The sequence below is a fragment of the Siphateles boraxobius genome, unplaced genomic scaffold, assembly GCF_051911475.1.
Source record: "Siphateles boraxobius isolate OS27281-9 unplaced genomic scaffold, OSU_SipBor_1 204, whole genome shotgun sequence".
Lineage (NCBI taxonomy): Eukaryota > Metazoa > Chordata > Actinopteri > Cypriniformes > Leuciscidae > Siphateles > Siphateles boraxobius.
In genome coordinates this window covers 2,891,343-2,910,250 of record NW_027508816.1, presented here as the reverse complement: position 1 = coordinate 2,910,250, position 18,908 = coordinate 2,891,343, and the positions used below count along the sequence as shown (strand labels likewise).

General features: G+C 37.3%; 1 protein-coding gene across 1 annotated transcript; it reads left to right on the top strand.

Moving 5' to 3' along the window:
• The first annotated feature begins 212 nt into the window (after positions 1 to 212).
• fbxo28 (F-box protein 28) lies at positions 213 to 17,972 on the top strand. The gene is made up of 5 exons (XM_077237626.1): positions 213 to 510; positions 6,020 to 6,129; positions 10,795 to 10,933; positions 15,816 to 16,011; positions 16,796 to 17,972. The coding sequence occupies exons 1-5, from the start codon at positions 322 to 324 to the stop codon at positions 17,230 to 17,232; spliced, it is 1,071 nt and encodes a 356-aa protein (XP_077093741.1). The 5' UTR covers positions 213 to 321; the 3' UTR covers positions 17,233 to 17,972.
• Positions 17,973 to 18,908: the final 936 nt, after the last annotated feature.

The following is an 18,908-nucleotide window of genomic DNA, read 5'->3' as shown; positions in this document are numbered from 1 at the left end:
TAGGCCTTCATTAAAGATATGACAAGTCTTTCTTGCTTTCTTATTGACAATGTTCTCCAGACTGGTGCAATAATCCTTAGTTTCCTGAAGAAAATGAATAAAAGTTGGCTCGATAAAATTAAAATAAGATTGTGTTGGCTTGGTTGTGTCCGCCATAGATATCATATAGAGACTAGACATAGACATCATATAGATATCTATGGAGACTAGATTTATGATGTCTATGGTGTCCGCGTCACGAGCCCGCAGACAGCCTCCTCACTTCCGGCCCGCGAGCTCAGCTGTGTGTCGTCACGTCCTGTGTCCTGGAGCTCAGAGAAGATGGCGGCTGTTGCAGTGAGCTCTGACGGAGGCGTCGCGTCGCTGGACTCGGACTCGCTGTCGCCGCGCGTTCCCTCTCCGCCACCGGACCAGCCGCACCAGAACAACGCGCTGTTAGGACTCCCGATCGTGGCCATCGACACCATCCTCAACTTCCTATCGTACGACGAGATCAGTCTTCTGCGGCTGGTGAGGAAAACAATGAGCTGGACTGCAGTGGAACGGGCTGCGTCTCAACACTCGGCCAGTGCACTGCAGTCTCGCTGCCTAGTGAGCGAGTGAGCGCGCGCTCCCTACAATCACGGCATTTCCGACCGTGTGATAGTATGGAAGATTGTTCCCGCCACGGATTTTTAAAATATAAAATTACGACTTTTAAATTGCACAATTGTAACTTTTTTTCCCCCCTCAAAATTTTGTTTGTATCCCAATTCTGACCCCCCCCCCCCCCCCCCGCCCACAAAATTGCGAGATATAAACTCATAATTACGACTTACGAGGTACAAACAAGTCTGAATTGTGTGAGAAACGTTTTCAATTGCAAGAAAAATAGAATTGTGAGAATACAACTTGTTTATTCTGTGGCCGCAAAGATTAATAAAAAGATTTGTGCGATTTATGTTTAGTGCCTAAACTCGTAATCGTGAGTTAAAGTATTTTTTTCTATTCCGTGTTGTAACAAGCTTCCATATGATAGTCTTTAAGTCAACAATCGTTGTTATTGTAAAAATATTACAATATCAGTGAAACGGTCTGCGTCTCAACACTCTGCTAGTTCACTGCTGTCTCGCTGCCTGTAGTGAGCGAGTAAGCGTGCGCTCCCTGGAATCACGGCATTACCGGCTGCGGTAGTAAGCTCGTTCCTGCCACGGATTTTTAAAAATTACGACTTTTAAATTTCACAATTTAGATTTTTTTTCCCACAATTTGTTTGTCACACAATTCTGTATTTTCCCTCTCAGAATTGCGAGATATTTTAATTTAAGATCTTGGGATCTGTGATATAAAATTGTGATATAAAGATTGTGATATAAAAATTTGCTATAACATTTGTAAAATATATATATGATCCATGTCTAAAAAAAATTTTTTTAGATGTAAATTCAGTTTATGACTTGGGATATTTGCAATTGTGAGATGAAAAGTTGCAATTAGGGCTGCACAATTAATCGAATTTCTAATTACGATTACGGATGCCACGATTACGTAATCGCTCAAAGCCGCGATTACAAAAGAAAATCCATTCCCTGGTGTGTTTAGAGCATAATTATGTTATGAGAGGTGAATCACGACTACTTCAGAAAACCCAGCACAATATAACATACCAGGCAGTGACGTAAGTGTACGCTGAAATAAAAAGACTTTCACCTCAGAAAAACGGACTTTACTGTCCTGTCAGCCGGTATACTGTGCTCGTAGCGCGCACTCTTCAGTTGCACGCGCAAATGCGGCGGCGCGCTCTGTGTATCGCTTCACTGTATAAAGTGCAAAAGAAACTACGAGCAATGTCGTTACAATGTAAATTAGTAAGTGACGGCATAAAAGTAAAATACCAATAAATCACGTGTAAGCTGAGAAGGATTTGCATGCAGGTATGATTTTCATTCTATTCACCAGGAGCTGTTTCATTAACAGTTCTTGTTAGTATTGTGTATTCACCATGGTAACTGTCGTTTCCATAACCCAAAAATGCCCCTTTATTTTCACTTTGTGTTATTTTTTATATTTTTAAATGACTGTGGTGGCTCATATCAACATTGTATTAACAAAAACTAGTTTGGGACTGCTATTTAATTGCTTTAGCAGCATAGTCCTAATGTTTATCTATTAGTAGTCTTCACTATTAGTCATTCTTACAATTGATGTGTATGTTAAGTAAAGGGGGACAGTACTTGTGTGTGTGTTAATTTTTTGTGTCAACATGTATTATAATACGCCTATATATATTCAGTGTAAATTGTGATAATCCTAATTAATAATCGCAATTACAATTTCAAGGGAATAACCGGCAATTGCGATTTTTGTGATATTTGTGCAGCTCTAGTTGCAATTACCTTTTTTTTTTATTGCTTGGCCACAAAAAAAAGAAAGTTCAGCTAAGTTCAGTCAGTATATAAATAGGGACATAAACTCAATTGTGAGTTAAATTAAAGTAATTTGTTTTATTCTGTAGCAGAAACAAGCTTCCATATGATAGTCTTGAAGTCAACAATCGTTATTGAAAAATATCATCGATGTTTTGGATGTATGACTGACTGTTAATTAGATGAAACTAGGGCTGCAACAACTAATCGATAAAATCGTTTATAATCGATTATGAAAATCGTTGTCAACGAATGTCATTATCGATTAGTTGGTCTGCTTACGTCACGGGGAGCGTTTACTGGTACGCACACACACGCAAGGTCTCTCTCCCTCAGGCGCTCTGCCGAGCGCGCGCGCTACACGGTTTGGAGCAGTCTCTTCTGTCTCGCATGCGCGCTCTTGCTTGCGCGCTCTAGATTTCGGGAGTTTGAACTAATTCGCGGGCATCAGGGAGCCGCAATCAATATGCGGGAGACTCCCGGGACTTCCGGGATGTCTGTATTTTGTCTCGAGCATCAGGTTGCGCAATCAGTTCGCTCGCAACGTAAGTGATGGATTAAAATAGCGCTACCGCAGAAATAGGTTAAATTAAAACGGTGTTTACAAAGTGAAGCACTAAATATAAAGGCAGTTAATAACAGCAGCAGTAAAATATTGTTTTTTAGTCACTGTACTCAGTGGTTTTCAGCGAATGCTTGTGCACTAATGCATAATTTCTCCTGTCCTTTACTCAAGCCTGTTAGCTTGCTGGGTAACGTTACCTCCATTCCGTTCTCTTTTTATAGCATTTGTCTACTAAGTTTTAATTGTTTTTCAAACGTGATCTACTGCGGCTCTACATTCACACAATTGTTTTCATTCTTTCTATATTTATTTAATCAATTTATCCTTATATTATATTCTTTTATATATTATATATATATAATATATATTATATTCTTTATCCTTATATTCCTTATATATAATTAATTTTAAATAAAAATTAAATGAATTATATATTTTAGATGTTTTTAGTTTGTTTTTAGTTCAGATATTCACATCTGAACAACATGTCTGTGTAAATTTGTTTTAACAAAAATTGTGTTAAAACATAATATGTTGGATATCATTTTTTTAACAATAATCATGTTTGTCAACTTGCCATCAGCAATTATCATTAAAAACAATGCAATATTGATATTAGTAAAACTCAATGTGTGGCTTTTGCACTTTTTAAAGTAGACTTTTACACATAAATACCCTGATTTACGGTTTTATTTAGTTATAATAAAAAAAAAATCTAATTTAATTTCTATCCGATTAATCGAAAAAATAATCGTCCGATTAATCGATTATCAAAATAATCGTTAGTTGCAGCCCTAGATGAAACATATTTGATTTTCCGGTTTTATGGATAAGCTTTATATGGATTTATTTTTTTGTATTCCTCTACTTAAAAAAAAAAGTCTCGAGTCGATCGTCACACATTTGCGTTCCCAAACACCAGCATCCGAACGTGAATGTTTTATGAGCAGTAGAATAATATCTCTCTTTTTTAGCTATGAGAGAGAACCATATTCATCTGCAGAGCCAAAGCACAACCAAAACAATGTTCTTCCACAAAATGCATGCAGTTTTCTCTTTTAACCACTAGAGCAGGGGTTCTCAAACATTTTGGAGCCAGGGACCCCTTACGGGGGAAAAATATTTCCAAGGACCCCCTCATATTTATAACAGTGACTGAGCCCAAAGTTAATGTGGGAGCGCTTAATGAAATGTTTTGACACAAATAGTCTTCACCCAGGGTCGTATGCAGGGTTTTCTATATAGTGTACTGAGGTGCCAAAAGTGATCTTGCTAGGGGGTCCAGATCCCCCCCCCCCGCCCCCGCCCCCCGAGGAATTTTAGATTTTCTTGATCTTGAAAGGTGTTTTTAAGGTGTTTTTAAGGCCAAAAAATGGGATAACTATAGCTTTAAAAGCATGTCAGTGGGCAGTGGAATACATTTTTTGTCAAGTAGATGACAGTTTAAATTTTACAATGAATGATCCACATACAAAATGGAAATGCAGAATGTATAAGATTATTGTTCACATCACATCAAAACACAATCACATATTCCAAACAGGAATGGCCTTAAATGAGAAATGTTTCAAGGATTATTTTGCAAAGATGTTAAATTCCAATATTTGAACACATTCGAGGTACACAAATAGTAGGCCTATAGTACAGTAATAATGGCAAATTATGTTTAATAGGTGCTTGTGTTGTTAAATTGAGCTTATATCCACTGTAATTAGCTATAAAAAAAAATAATGTTAATTTCATCCTGGACACAGTATGCTTCTCTTGACCTGTAGCTGGGAGAGCGGGGAACAAAGTAATGCTTTTTGACTTTCTCAGTTTGTGTAAATTCACTTGGGGTTCAGAGTATTTATTTTTTCCCACATTAATTTCACACGTGTCTAGATCTTGTTTAGCCTACATCTTATCTCACACTTTATGACCGAATAACTGAAGCGTCATGCGGAAATGCGCATTTTGACATTGACGAGCGCTGGTAGTCTGCTGAAACCGCTCAGATGAGAAGGTCAGTTTATCATCGCGATGTTTAATATCCTTGCAGCGCCAAATTAGAGTTTATATTAGGAAATTATTTCAAAACTTTCATTATATAATAGGCTACACATTAAAAAAATTACAGAGGTCCAGACCTGCACGTATCAGCATCTTCACATGTGGAGAAATGAGATTGGAACAACAGCAAGTCGACGGTATAATGATTGACCGTCACTGCCTTCATAGTGCACAACAGACAAATTAAATTAAGCAGAACTTTTTATAAGTTCGGTGAGTATTTTATTTTGATAATGAATAGGTTTTGATGTAAAATTAGCAGTGCTAGAATTGACATAGCCTATTGTGCGCGCACGCGAGACGCCGGCGCGAACACTTGGATTGTTTCCTATGCAGTGGAAACAAAGGAATACTCTTATTTATGGTCATACAGATAAGAGTACATCATTCAAAACGGCAAAATGTCAATTTTTTATTTGTGTGTACATTAAAAATGACTACAAAATGTCATGCCTTTTAAAAATAAAAAAAACAACAGGATGCCGGTTCTGCCGTCTCTGTCTGCTTCTGGCGCGCGTGCCCAAAAAACGACCAAAACACAGCGAATACTTGACGCACAGGCATAAGAAATATAGATAGATTATCTATCTATAGAAACCTTTAAAAGCATACTTTTTTATTATTTGACATTAAATGCATTAGGCCGATAAGTCACTTTGGAATAAATAGCAAGTTTTCAGATGATAAAGAAAACATGACTTATAGTCATGGAAAAACGGTAGGCTGTTATAAATTATTTCGCGGACCCCCTGGCTATCGTTCACGGACCCCCAGGGATCCGCTGACCCCACTTTGAGAACCACTGCACTAGAGGGACAAAAGTTACATAGTGTACCTTTAACCAAAAACCAGTGGAACATTGGACACTTCATCTTTAATTACGTGCCGAATGTAGTCGGGCCATCACAAAATATCCTTATAACAGTGAGAGTCATACACTATGCACATTAAGTGTGTATGTTGCATCATTTGATACCGAACTGTTCTTTTCTTGCAGGTGTGCAAACGCATGGATGTGATTTGTCAGCGCATGCTAAATCAAGGCTTCCTGAAGGTGGAGCGCTATCACAGTCTGTGCCAGAAACAGGTCAAAGCCCAGCTGCCCAGGTGAGACTCGTTAGCCTCATTATAACCCATTATTAAATAAATATTAATAAAAAATGCACTTTTATTTTAACGTGCAAACCACAGCATACAGAACAGATCATCAACGGAACCTGATTCACATCACATTTTCACGCATCTGCAGCACTTCTGACAGAGACAACAGAAAAACTGAATAAAATAATATACATAAAAAACATTAAATAGGCCTACACTAAAATATTTATTTAACTTAAATAATTAACAAATTAAGATGACAAAAAGAAAACACTCAATCCGTTTGAAGCTTTGAAAAACTGGCAATTTTTTTCCGACAGAGTTTTTTTTCCGGCAGGCCTACCTCAATCCACACCGTGTCTAGTTTTTATTTAAAAAAGTAACATGTCTACATGATGTGGGGTTATTCTGGAGCGCATCTCCGGCACAGATGTCCGGGAACACGCAGATAACGTCTCGCTAGAGTGGCTAGCTTCAGCAAGCGCTTTTCATTTGCTCGTGGATGGCGCATTTACGTTCCCTAGCATGCACAACAACAACACCTGTGTGAGCGCGAGAGCAGCCTGTCAGCCTCCGATGACGATTTAGCAATTTCACAAACAGCTTGAGTGTTCAGCGGGGCTGCCGACGCGCGTCTTCTCTCGCGCGCGTTTAGGAGTCGGGACATGACTGAATGGTCTCTTGCACAATCGGGCCATCAGTGCATCGTAACTAAAGTTTATCATTTTCAAGTCTTCTTAATTCTTATCAGTTTAAACATTTAAGTGGTTTTAAACTATCCAGTAAGCTACTCGCGCACTCTCTGAGAGAGCTGCACTGCGTGCATACAGTAGCCTACAGCTCTCGAGAAACTAAAGTTATTTTATGCGGATTATATGGCTTTAATGGGGGGAAAAACGCAAAATTGTGTCAAACTTCCGGTCTTGGTAAGTATACTCATAAACACAGTCGGTTATGTATAAAACGCATGTGACAGTGTGACAGACAGTATAATGAAAACAGCAATGGATCTGTGCACTAGCTGTAAAAGTGACAGCAGCCATAGGCTATGCGTCTGTCATTAATGTTGTCGTCAAAACAACAAAAGATAGCTTTAATTGTAATGAATGAGAACTATTAGCCTATGTATTTAATTTAATCAGGAAACAGAACTAAAAGACTATGTGTTATTTTACATTTGATTACTTTATTATGTTTCTGTAGTATTTCTGAATACTGGTGTTAGACCTACACACATTTAACATTTAATTCAAAGATTGAAATCAAGCTTCCTTGTGTTGTGTAAACTCTTAACAACAAAATTACCACTTGTAAAAACGCAATGAGTGAGCAAACATTTAGGCGAGATAAACATAATAAGAACATTTTCAACAACAACAAAAAAAAAAGTCTATATCGTCATAAATATCATTATCGCGAATATTTTTATTTATTAAATTATTTTATAATTTTGAGGCTATATCGCCCACCCCTAGTGTCCACACCGACCGACAACCGCACGTTCTCCTGAAAACACCGGATTCATCCGCAGTGCCGCGCCGAGGCACAACCCACGCAAAACTGATGACTCCAGATTACTAACTGCAGATTTCGAACAGAGATGACGATAAAAAGGGAAAACTACGGACTGCAGCTTTAATATATATTATTAAATGCGTTGTAAGTTGTATTTTGAAATTTGAGTTAAAAAAATTCTTTAGTAAAACATTCTAAAGATATTGTTTGATAAGTGCGATCTCTGATTGTAGTCCATGAAAACCAAAAAAGTAGTGCTAATTTCTTTTTACAGTGTCTGCACAAACCTTGAGTTCAGTTTTCACTCGCCCTCGTGTGCGGCCGCCATCTGCAGAACACAAAGGAAGATATTTTTACAATGTTGGAAACCAAATATGGGCGGAAAAACTAGACCACAAAATATTTTCTGTGTGATCCACAGAAGGAAGTCATACAGGTTCGGAATGACATGAGAGAGTGAACGATATCATTTGCTGTTTGGTATTTAAGAGGCTTTTGCTTTCATACAAGTAACACAATGTAAAATAATAGCAGAATCCACACACAGCACAACTATAACAGTAACAGCACAGAGGAACGATGTCATTGGAATCACTTTCAGAACGATCTTGAACGATAAAAAACATTGACTCGTCCAGCTTGTACTTTGACTGCAGCCGCTTCTTCGTTCAATACGTCTCAAATGATCCAGTTTACACACGTTTACACCAGCCTCATTATGAGATGAGATTCAGGCAGTATTGTGATTAAACTTTACCTCATGTAAACACAATACTTGGGCGTTTAAGTTCATAATCATTCATTTATTTCATTCATTCATGCATGCATGCAGAGTTTAATGGCATCTGTTCCTCTCTGGCGTGTGTTTGTGACGAACACGGGTGACGTTTTCATGTGTCGGTTCGTAAACGCGACGGTAAAGAAGACATCACATTTTTGTGCTGCTAAAGAAACTGAGTTCATGTTGACAAATTTGCGCAACATAGATATAATGCAGTTTATTGATGGCCAAAAACATCAGAATGAAGACACTTTTAGGCTTGTCAGTGTAAAAATCCAATACACACATAGAAATGTGTTTTACACTTGATTTTACACACACTTACTGTATGTGAGTTCATCATCTGTGCTGTGCATATATGAATAATGGCAATAAAAACAACCACATATCATGGCGAATGATCAGAATAATGAAAATTGTGGTTACACTTTATTTTAAGGTGTCACTGTTACAGTGTAATTCTGTATTTAATTACTGACTTAAATGAAACATCTATATATATATAGAGAGAGAGTTATGATTAGGGTTTGGTTGAGGGTTAGTTGCATGTAATTATGCATAATTTACTGTTATTACTATGGTAAGTACATGTAACCTATGTAACAAGGACACTGTAAAATAAAGTGTTACCAAAATTGCATGTAAACGGAAGTGAAGGGGTTTGATTGTGTAACTGGAAATAATCACATTATTGGTGCTCATGATGTAAACACAGTCATCGACAAATCATTTTCAGTTTTCTTCCTGTATATATAACGACTCAAATCACTTATTTCCCGGATTAACTTTTTTAACTTGAAATGTAAAACGTATCAAATTGAAGTTTCTTTTGCCACCAGGGCTGCATTTATTTATACCAAAAAAAACCCAGTAATATTGTGAATATATAGTGAAGTGTAATTTATTCCTGTGATCAAAGCTGAATTTTCAGCATCATTACTCCAGTCTTCAGTGTCACATGATCCTTCAGAAATCACTATAATATGATGATTTGATGCTCAAACATTTATGATTATTATCAGTGTTGAAAACAGTCGTGTACAATTATCTTCCAGGATTCTTTGATGAATAGAAAGTTCAGAAGAACAGCATTTATCTGAAATCGAAAGCTTTTGGAAAATTATACACTTCTGTTCAAGTTTGGGGTCAGTAAGATTATTATTTTTCTTTGGAAAGAAACTACTTTTATTCAGCAAGGGTTTATTAAATTGATTTATAAGTGACAGTAAAGACATTTATGTTACAAAAGATTCTATTTCAAATAAATACTGAACTTTAAAAAAAACTTGTATTTTAAATTGTAGTAATTTTTCAAAATATATATATTTTTTTTAATCAAATAAATACAGCCTTGGTGAACAGAAGAGACTTCTTTTAAAAACATTAAAAATCGTACCGATCCTTGTGAACGGCAGTGTATATGAATTGTGGTTTGAGTGCTTTTATGACTAAATCTGATAATGCAACAAAGTTTGTTTCTAGAAGAAAATAGCGTCACAGTCCAGCTTAAGTAAGTTCAGTAATGGTTCATTTTTGTTTTAAAAAGTTATTAATTTAGTTCATTTATACATTATTGCCGCTCTGGAGTAAACCGTGATGTCATCGTCCAGCTCAGTTCAGTTCTCATATAATGGTGTCAATGCAGGAGATCAATAATATTGTTGAATATTAAATTAAATTTTAAATTTAAGTCACCTTTATTTATATAGCGCTTTTTACAATACAGATTGTTCCAAAACAGCTTTATAGAGATAACAAGAAAATAATCTTATAATAATATTGTTTAATATAAAATTAAATGTACACTGAATATTAAGTGCGTTCATGTGATTTATCGGTTCATGTTCAGATCCTAAGTCGAGCTGAGTCCCTCAAAACACAAAAGTGTCTTTAAATCAGTTCTTGTAGTTTTGGGTTGATGTTGGCTAATGAAAGCTGTGCATGTTTGATAACACCGAATGAAACCGTGGTGTCAGGCCTTACTGGAAGGTTAAACTGAGAATCGTCTGCATAAGTGATATCAAATGTTTTATTTCTGAAAAATGCGGGCCAAGGGAAGCTTATAAAGGGAAAACAATAAAGGTCCCAAGATGGATCCCTGGGGTACACCACACATAACAGGTGCAGATGAGGAGGAAAAATGTCCTAAAGTTACAGAAAAAGTCCTGTTCTTGAAGTAAGACGCAAACATTGTAATACAGTGCCGTTGCCATACACTTGAGTCGCGCAAGAAGAGTGTTGTGGTCAATAGTATCAAATGCAGCGCTCCGGTCCAACCAGCACAACACAGAGCCTGAATCCAGAGCAAGCAACATATCATTTGTAGTTTTCTGTTGATGTCCGCTAATGTAAGCTGTGTCCTCTTCGCTCCTCAGGAGGGAGTCTGAGCGCAGGAATCACTCGCTGGCCCGGCACGCAGACATACTGGCGGCGGTGGAGACGCGTCTGTCTCTGCTCAACATGACCTTCATGAAATACGTGGACTCGAATCTCTGCTGCTTCATTCCTGGAAAGGTACGTGTGCTTTTCTGTTTGCTCTGCTTAGAAGTAGAGCTGGACAATTAATCATTAAATCATCACAATCTCGATTCAAACACTGATGTTATTCCTAAATGACAGCGATTCAGCTCTTTCTATTAAACCTGTGAGAAGTCCGATCACAGTGAACATTCAGAGCTGTCATGTACGGATATGAAACCGCTTCACAAACAGTCCTTTCAACCACACAATCATCATTTCTGTGTTACCATCATTCATATTATGACTGAAGTACTGGGATGAAAGATAATAGTTTGGATATAAACACTGATGTCAACGCTAGTGATCAAAATACAGTAAATCACCTTTTAAAAGTAATTTGATGCTTCAAATACAGATTGTATCATTACAACGTTACACCAGTAGGTGGCGACAAGAGATTTATCATTGAATAATTCATTCAAGAGATTTGTTCATCAATGAAGTGTTTGAGTCAGTGAATCATTGGGTTAAAACAACTGATTTATTTTTTATAATTCAAATCAATTAAACATTTTCATTTATGACTGCAGCCATATAAATTGTCACTTTGTCAAAAGCTCTAGTAAATTACGTTATTTTGTTTAGTTGTTTATTCAGAATCATGATTTATATTTGAAAAAAACAACAATTGTGATTCTGAATTTTTTTTCAGAGACGTTTTTTTCTAATTAGCCTTCATCAGAATGACAACCGTATGATAAACTATAATTACGGTAAAACGTATGGTTCTTTTCAGCGATTGGTTCACTTAATTTCATAAGTAATGAAAATGTTTTTTTTATATATATATATATAGTTTTAGAGCTACATCACATTAAAGAATTAAATCAAATCAGAGCTCAAATATTTTGTTATACTTGTATTTATTTGTGGCTTAATGTCAGAATATTTTATTATAATATTATTATTTTAAAATATTTACAGGTAGCTGTACTGCTCTTACTGATATTAAGTAAATATGATTATGGGTTTTCACTGCAAACTCAAAAATGCCGCGAACAGCATTACAGATTTGGAGAGAAGCCTCTGGCCATTCAGTCATTGCAGGTTGCTAATAATAAAAGTCCTACAAAATCAGTCGAACCGATGCAGTCATCCAACATGGATTAACATCCGCTTCTGTGGTCGGTCTTTCCCTTACCCGTCAGAGATCACCGGTGATCCCAGATTATCGCTATTCTACCTTATTATTCATTTAAACATCACACACTTATCTTATCTGGACAAAGTCGGCATCATTAGGAAGGTTTAAGACTCCAGCTTCCATATTTGACCACTGTTTATGATTAAACTGGTTTGCAGTGACATTAATTACTTAATTTATGCCAGGAGTGCAAAATAATAAATCTGTAATGTTCGTTATTTTGAATAGAAATCATCTCTCATAAATCAGTCATTCACATCATCTCCGGTTTATTTGTGTTCAGATACATGCAACATACAGCATCCGCCAGGGCTTTTTGTCCAATGGTCCGCATATTTGGAGAAATAATAATAATTATCACATGATAGTAAAATATTTCGTCATACAGAATAACATTTCTATTCATTTACCACTAAATTATGCGATCTGAAGAGTTCAAACAGCGCATGGAGCTAAATGTGTGTTCTCCCCTTCCTGATTCGCGTCAGATTTGACCTCAGAGCTCTATCATTTGCTGTACAGCTGTCAATCATCTCACGTCAGACTGATCTCATGAAATGGCGTATGTATGACACGCCAATTCGTATTTCCATTTTTGGCGTGCTATCAACACGCTTAATCGCTTTTCAGCGTGTTTATCAACGCCTTTGACTTAACGTTATATTACTGTATTATGTATATATAGATATATGACCTACCCCAACCCCGTCCCTAAACCTACCCGTCACTGGGGTTAATACCATTTATGAGTGTTCTCCTACCATCCTAGGAAAAAAAGATCGCTCCACAGATGTAGATATAGATTTTGCTTCGTTTCGCTCGGACATTTAACGGCGTACACATACACGCAAAAGATTTCGGCGTGGACATACACGCGGATAGCTCAAAATGCGTATAGATAACACGCCACTTGACTTGAAAGTGGCGTGTATGTTTACGCAAAGTCATGATGTCATGTTGCTCACGTGGTTCAACGTGACCTCTTCTGCATGACGCGTCATGTGTACACTTCCTCATTCTAACCTCCGTCGTAACAAAACTATAATAACATCTCTTCACCCTAATCAAGAAACTAATACATTCACATTTTAAATATATATATGGTTTGTTTGTGATTTCGGCGTATTTACATATACATAAGAAATGTTTCCAGAATGTTTGCTAGGTAAGGATAGCCCATAGCTTCATATAAAATGCTAAATGTAACATTTCAAAATCTTTTTTTGACTTGAAACCATTTTAAACCGCGACCGGAATGTGATACAAATACTCAATGGTGTTTTAAAGTGTAATATTAATCAATTAAATTGCGTCCTGTAGCTTCATGCTACTTGTAGTGCTAATGCACCTGCTGCAGAAGCTTTCTATTCCATAATATATATTTTTTTAAAGAATTCAAATATTTAAGCTTCAAGAATAGTTTTTCTTTTCTTTTTAAGATAATAGGTGGATTATTCATGTGTAGTGGGATGAGATGGGTGTAAGTTAGATGGCCAAGCATAATGCCAGAATAAAGGCTATAATGGCTGAATTCAAACAAAAGAATAAGGACAAAGAATGATGAAGATTAAGTCTCTTACCGGCAGAGGTGTGAAATAATCGCCGATTTACATCAATAGACCATGAATGGGCCAGTTCGCCTCGCCAGACATTAGTCAAAGACTGTAAATCAGTGTTTATAAGGCAATAAAATATTTGATATGCATCTTATCAGCCTTCTCTAAAACTTATCTAAATTCTACCTTGACATGGTTGTAAAATAGACTTCATAAAACACATAATTTGAACACCTCAGATTTGAAATGAAGCATGACCACAATTGTGGCTACACTTTAGCTGTGGTTATAAGTTGCAATCCTACATTCACATACTATTTTAATACATTTAATAAATATATTATTAATATTAGTCGTATTTGGTTTTATGTTTGAGCTTATATATCTCAATTTTAATAATAATCTGTTTAATTTTGAGTCTTGAACTGGAAACTATCAAGGGTTGGCTTTCTAAATATATGTGTGTTATGTGTCCATTCAGAATGACTTATGAGCAGAAACCTTTTTATTTTGGGTATGTCGTGAATGCATCACTTGCCAAAATTAGGGCTGACTTGAAAGGGGTTTGAATGGAGTTTCATGAGCATGAAATAATGAGCATTAGAATCAGGGTCATGTGTGGTTAGTACTTAAAGCCCACCTGTAGTCAATAATTGTATCCCTAAACTCATCTTTGATCACTAAAATTACATATTTAAGCGTTTTTCCTTTAAAAAAACTTCATTTCTTAAAATATCTTGAATGTAACTCGACACCGTTGCTTCATTTATTATGCGCGGTTCTATGAATACGCAAATGAGCCCCACCTCCACTCACTCACTCAGCTCAGAGATCCACTCGTTGACGATCACACGTTGATCTGATTGGTTACAAGGTAGTTTGTGACGTCAGAAACCCCAGCGATTTCAAAGCGTGTTTTTGAGACTGTCTTTGGTTCACTGCAGTTTTAAGGAGAAAATACTCAGCAATGCCGTCGACTGGTTTGTCTTAAAGCATATTAAAAACACCACATAGACATATAAACAACATTAAAAGCTGGATTTTCACAACAGGGCGACTTTAACGTTCTACACAGTCAACAAATGCAAACCTCCAATGATGTGTAAAACACTAAGAGGTTTCTGACAGAGGTTTCTTGTGTCTAGAAATGTGTTTGTCTCGGCGTGTTTGTTGGAAACAGTGAGCCTTTAAGGGTTAATTCACACGAGAATGAAGGGCTCATCGTCTCAAACAATCAGCCTTTGGTTCATCTGTAGCATCTTTAGTCATCTGACAGTAATCAGGGTCATAAAGAACGCTGTAATCATGCTAATCTTGTAGGGTGTGTCGTAGTTCAGAAAACTTTCTCGAGGAAATGTTAAAGCTCAGAAGGGATTATGCAAAAGTCTACAAAGCATGAATGGCAATAAGGCCTGAAGCAGTGAATGCAAATCAAGTGTTTGTCATTTGTGTGACAGAGATTGAGTTTTGCTGTAATCAGGTTTAAGAGATTTGAAACGAAACCGAAAATGCTTTTATTGGTAGCAGGGTGTCATTTGTTCTGTCTGGATGTCTAAGTAACAGCAGTATGTTAAAAGTTTTATTGAAAAAAGTTCTGTTTTTGTAATAAATATTTTTGTTTTGACTACCTCAGCGTCATGATTGCATTGATGTAGGCTATACTTGCAACATGCTAAAACAGGCTAGCAACATGCTAAAACAGGCTAGCAACATGGTAAAACATGCTAACAAATGAGCTAAAACTTGCTAGACGCATGCTGACATGTTAGCAACTGTTACCAACATAAAACATGTTAACAATGTGTTAAATCATAGTAAAACATGCTAGCAACGTGTTAAATCATGCTAGCAACACGTTAACTATGTGCTAATTCATGCTAGGGAAGTAAATCATGTTAGAAACATCGGTTAATTGTTGGTAGCACAAATTAGCACTGTTTTAACATGATTTAACACAGCTAAGTTATGATAGAAACATGTTTATTCGCGATAGAAACATGCTAGCAATTTGTTTAATTGTGCTAACAACATGCTATGTGTTAATTCAGGTTAGAAACATGAATTAGAAACAAGCTTCCCTTGCAACCACACACAACACTCTAGCAAAACTTGGTGATTTGCTCTTTATGAATTGAAAGACACACGTGTGATTTGACTTGTTTTCTGCCCCCTGTAGGTGATCGATGAGATTTACCGTGTTTTGCGGTATGTCAACTCCACGCGCGCGCCGCAGCGAGCCCACGAGGTGCTTCAGGAGCTGCGGGATATTTCCTCCATGGCCATGGAGTACTTCGATGAGAAGATCGTCCCCATCCTGAAGAAGAGGCTTCCCGGTGCCGATCTCTCTGGGCGCCTGATCGGATCCACTCCGGGTACGGCTGGCATTTAAAGACTCGCCACTAACTAATCTTCACATTATTATTTATTTATCCAAAACTCAAATGATTAGCAGAACATGAAGTTGACCCTCCGTTCCATTGGCTTTCTTCTGGATCATTTTCCAAAAACAGCACAATTTTTTTTTCTTCTCAGGAACTGTCAGTGTTTCCGGTAGCGCTTTTTCTCCCAAATCTCATATATTTGTAATCATTATAAATTAGGTCTCATTCGAAAGCGTAAACGCTCAAAATTCATCCTGTGAAATCAGTTTTGAAATTGGACATTGCATTATGATGCTTTAAAGTCTTTTAGCAGGCTCCTCCCCCTTGTGGGCGGTGTCATATTTAAAATTTTGCTGCACTATTTTGTAATCAAAACTTTTTGTAAACTTGACAGAACACGTATTGTTGGAAAGGTCTGAGACTTGAGGTTCCATATTTGGCCGCTGTTCTGTGATAGAAGTGGCAGAAATGCTTTCATTTGTGATGTGCTGTTTTTGCTAAAACGCCTAAACAAAATCCCATAGGAACCTCAATTTTTGTGATATCAACTTCAAATTTGGAACAGAGCTTGGTTAGACATATCTTTGATTTTCCACCAATTTTAGTCCAATTTCTTTTTTAAAATTTGTATTTAATATAAAATTAAAAAATGTTTAGTACATTTAATTTTCTTTACAACTTTTTTTACGCTTTCATTTTTCACAGCGCTTCAATTCCTCCCGTTTACACAGTTGTAAATGTCAGTGTTTGTAACCCGTTTGGCTCTGTCCCGCAGTGGCCGGTCCCTCCACCTCTCTGACCACCATGTCCCTGTTGGCCAAAAACACTCCGTCGCGGTCGGAGATGACGAAGGTGCAGCAGCAGGTGAAGGTGAACGGGGCGTCGGTGGCGGCTCTGCGGCGGGAGATGCAGGAGGTGCGTGTGAAGCAGCTGGAGCAGCAGAAGCAGCTTCAGGACCAGGAGCAGAAGCTGCAGGAGCAGTCGCAGGTGATCGGAGAGCAGAACGCCCGGCTGGCCGAGCTGGAGCACAAGCTCAGGGAACTGCTGGACAGTGCGGTGGGCTCGTCCTCCTCCACCCCTGCTCCGGCCGTGTCCTCTTCATCCGGCGCGGGTCCGGCATCAGCCGAGGGCGAGAACGGCCTGTTTCTCAAACGACCCCGCAAGTGCTCGGATCTCCCACGCCACTCCAAACGCCTGCGTAGCAAGAAATAGAGCGTCTCGTCTGTACTTGTGTTTTTTTTTTAAGTTTTTGTTTTGCTTCCTTAAAGCTATATCATTTTTTTTCTCGACTTACGATGACGCACGCGAGTATGACGCGGAGATGAAAAGCTCATTGGGGAATTGAAGAAGAAGAAAAAAAAACAGGAGAGGGGTATCTTTTTGTTTTATCAGAACACGTATTACACTAATATGCGTTGACTTCTGTTTCTAAAGGTTGAGGATTTGCCTTTAATGTTTACCCAACATTCATGCCAACATTGAGACATTGCAAGAAGCTTTAGTCAATCAACCGCAAGAACGTTTCGAGGAAAGGGTGAACCTGAAGAGACACCCGTAGCTTCAACCATAAAGTCATTCGTTTAATTGTGTACGAAGTTAAGACTTTAGATCCCCTTCTTGAAATGGAGAGCGCGAGGTGCTCGACACCTGACTGCTAAGTTATATTGTTATATAAATGGTAAATATCAGCTTTGTTCTATGTTCTGAGAGTGAATGTTTCCTCTGAGATGTGCCTGGACAGTATGAGCGAGTCGGTGGTCTTGCAGACGTCTGCAGCTGTAGCATACATGATTATATTGTTTGTCTGAAGATCTTTCATCACTGAGGATGGTGTCTTGTAGGTGTCAATGCCATGTTGTACCTGCCACTGTTTGTAGGTGTATAATTTACTGCAAATAGATCTGTGTCAGTGCAATAAAAATTGTGGAAAGCCTTGTTACTAGGAAAGTAAATAATTGATGTTCAAGTTCGTTTATGCCTCCAAGGCAAGTTTTTACTAACCAGATACTTTTACTTCGTCATTCCAGCAGATTGATTCAATGTGTTCCTGAAGCGCAATATGACCTTTCGTTCTTAATTCAGAGAGATCTGGCCTAAAGTGCTCGAGGAACAGAGTTTGAGCAACAGGTGAGGGTCATATTTGATGCTTTTACTTCAACACTGATGCGTATCAGGCGTATTTTCACATCAGTGTTTCAGTCATGGTTGACACCTTTATATCTCTTAAATGCGAGATATAAACTCTCATTTAAAAAGGTAATTGCTAATTCTCTCACAATTCAGATTTTGTTCTCGTAATTCTGAAATTTTCCTAAGAATATAAACTCCCAATTAAAGGTAATTCTGACTTTAACGCAATATTTTCTCAGAATAAAAACTCACAATTATGAGGAAAAAATATAAATTTCAAGATATAAACTCAGTAATTAAGACTTTTTATCTCAATTCAGACTTTTTTCTTGTGAGTTTTGGCAAGTCTGACTTTTTTCTTGCAACTGATTTTAACTCTCAATTCTGAGTTTTTTTTTGCAACCAAGTTTAATGCAAATCTGACTTTATTCACAATATAAACTGGCAATTATAAGAGAAAGTCAGAATTGTGAGAAAAGTCAGAATTCTCTTTTAATTGCTAGTTTATATCATGCAATTCTGACTTTTTTGATTTTTAAGTCAGAATGGCGAGATATAAACTAGCACTGAAAAAATTATTTTGACTTCTCTCACAATTCTGACTTTTATCTCAGAATATGAACTCAAAATTGGTTTCAAAACAACTTCCATAGATTAGAACCTGCAGCTCTGAACTTATTGCCAAAAAGCAGTGTGTCGTTTCTGTCATTAGATTAGCACACCAAACTTATGCAAAATGATGGTTTTAATAATTAACA

Bases quoted from the DNA above. Each gene is read 5' to 3' on its own strand.
- fbxo28 (XM_077237626.1), top strand. From the start codon at position 322: ATGGCGGCTGTTGCAGTGAGCTCTGACGGAGGCGTCGCGTCGCTGGAC. The intron at 6,130-10,794 runs GTGAGACTCGTT...TTCGCTCCTCAG, and splicing joins GTCAAAGCCCAGCTGCCCAG to GAGGGAGTCTGAGCGCAGGA. The intron at 16,012-16,795 runs GTACGGCTGGCA...TCTGTCCCGCAG, and splicing joins CCTGATCGGATCCACTCCGG to TGGCCGGTCCCTCCACCTCT.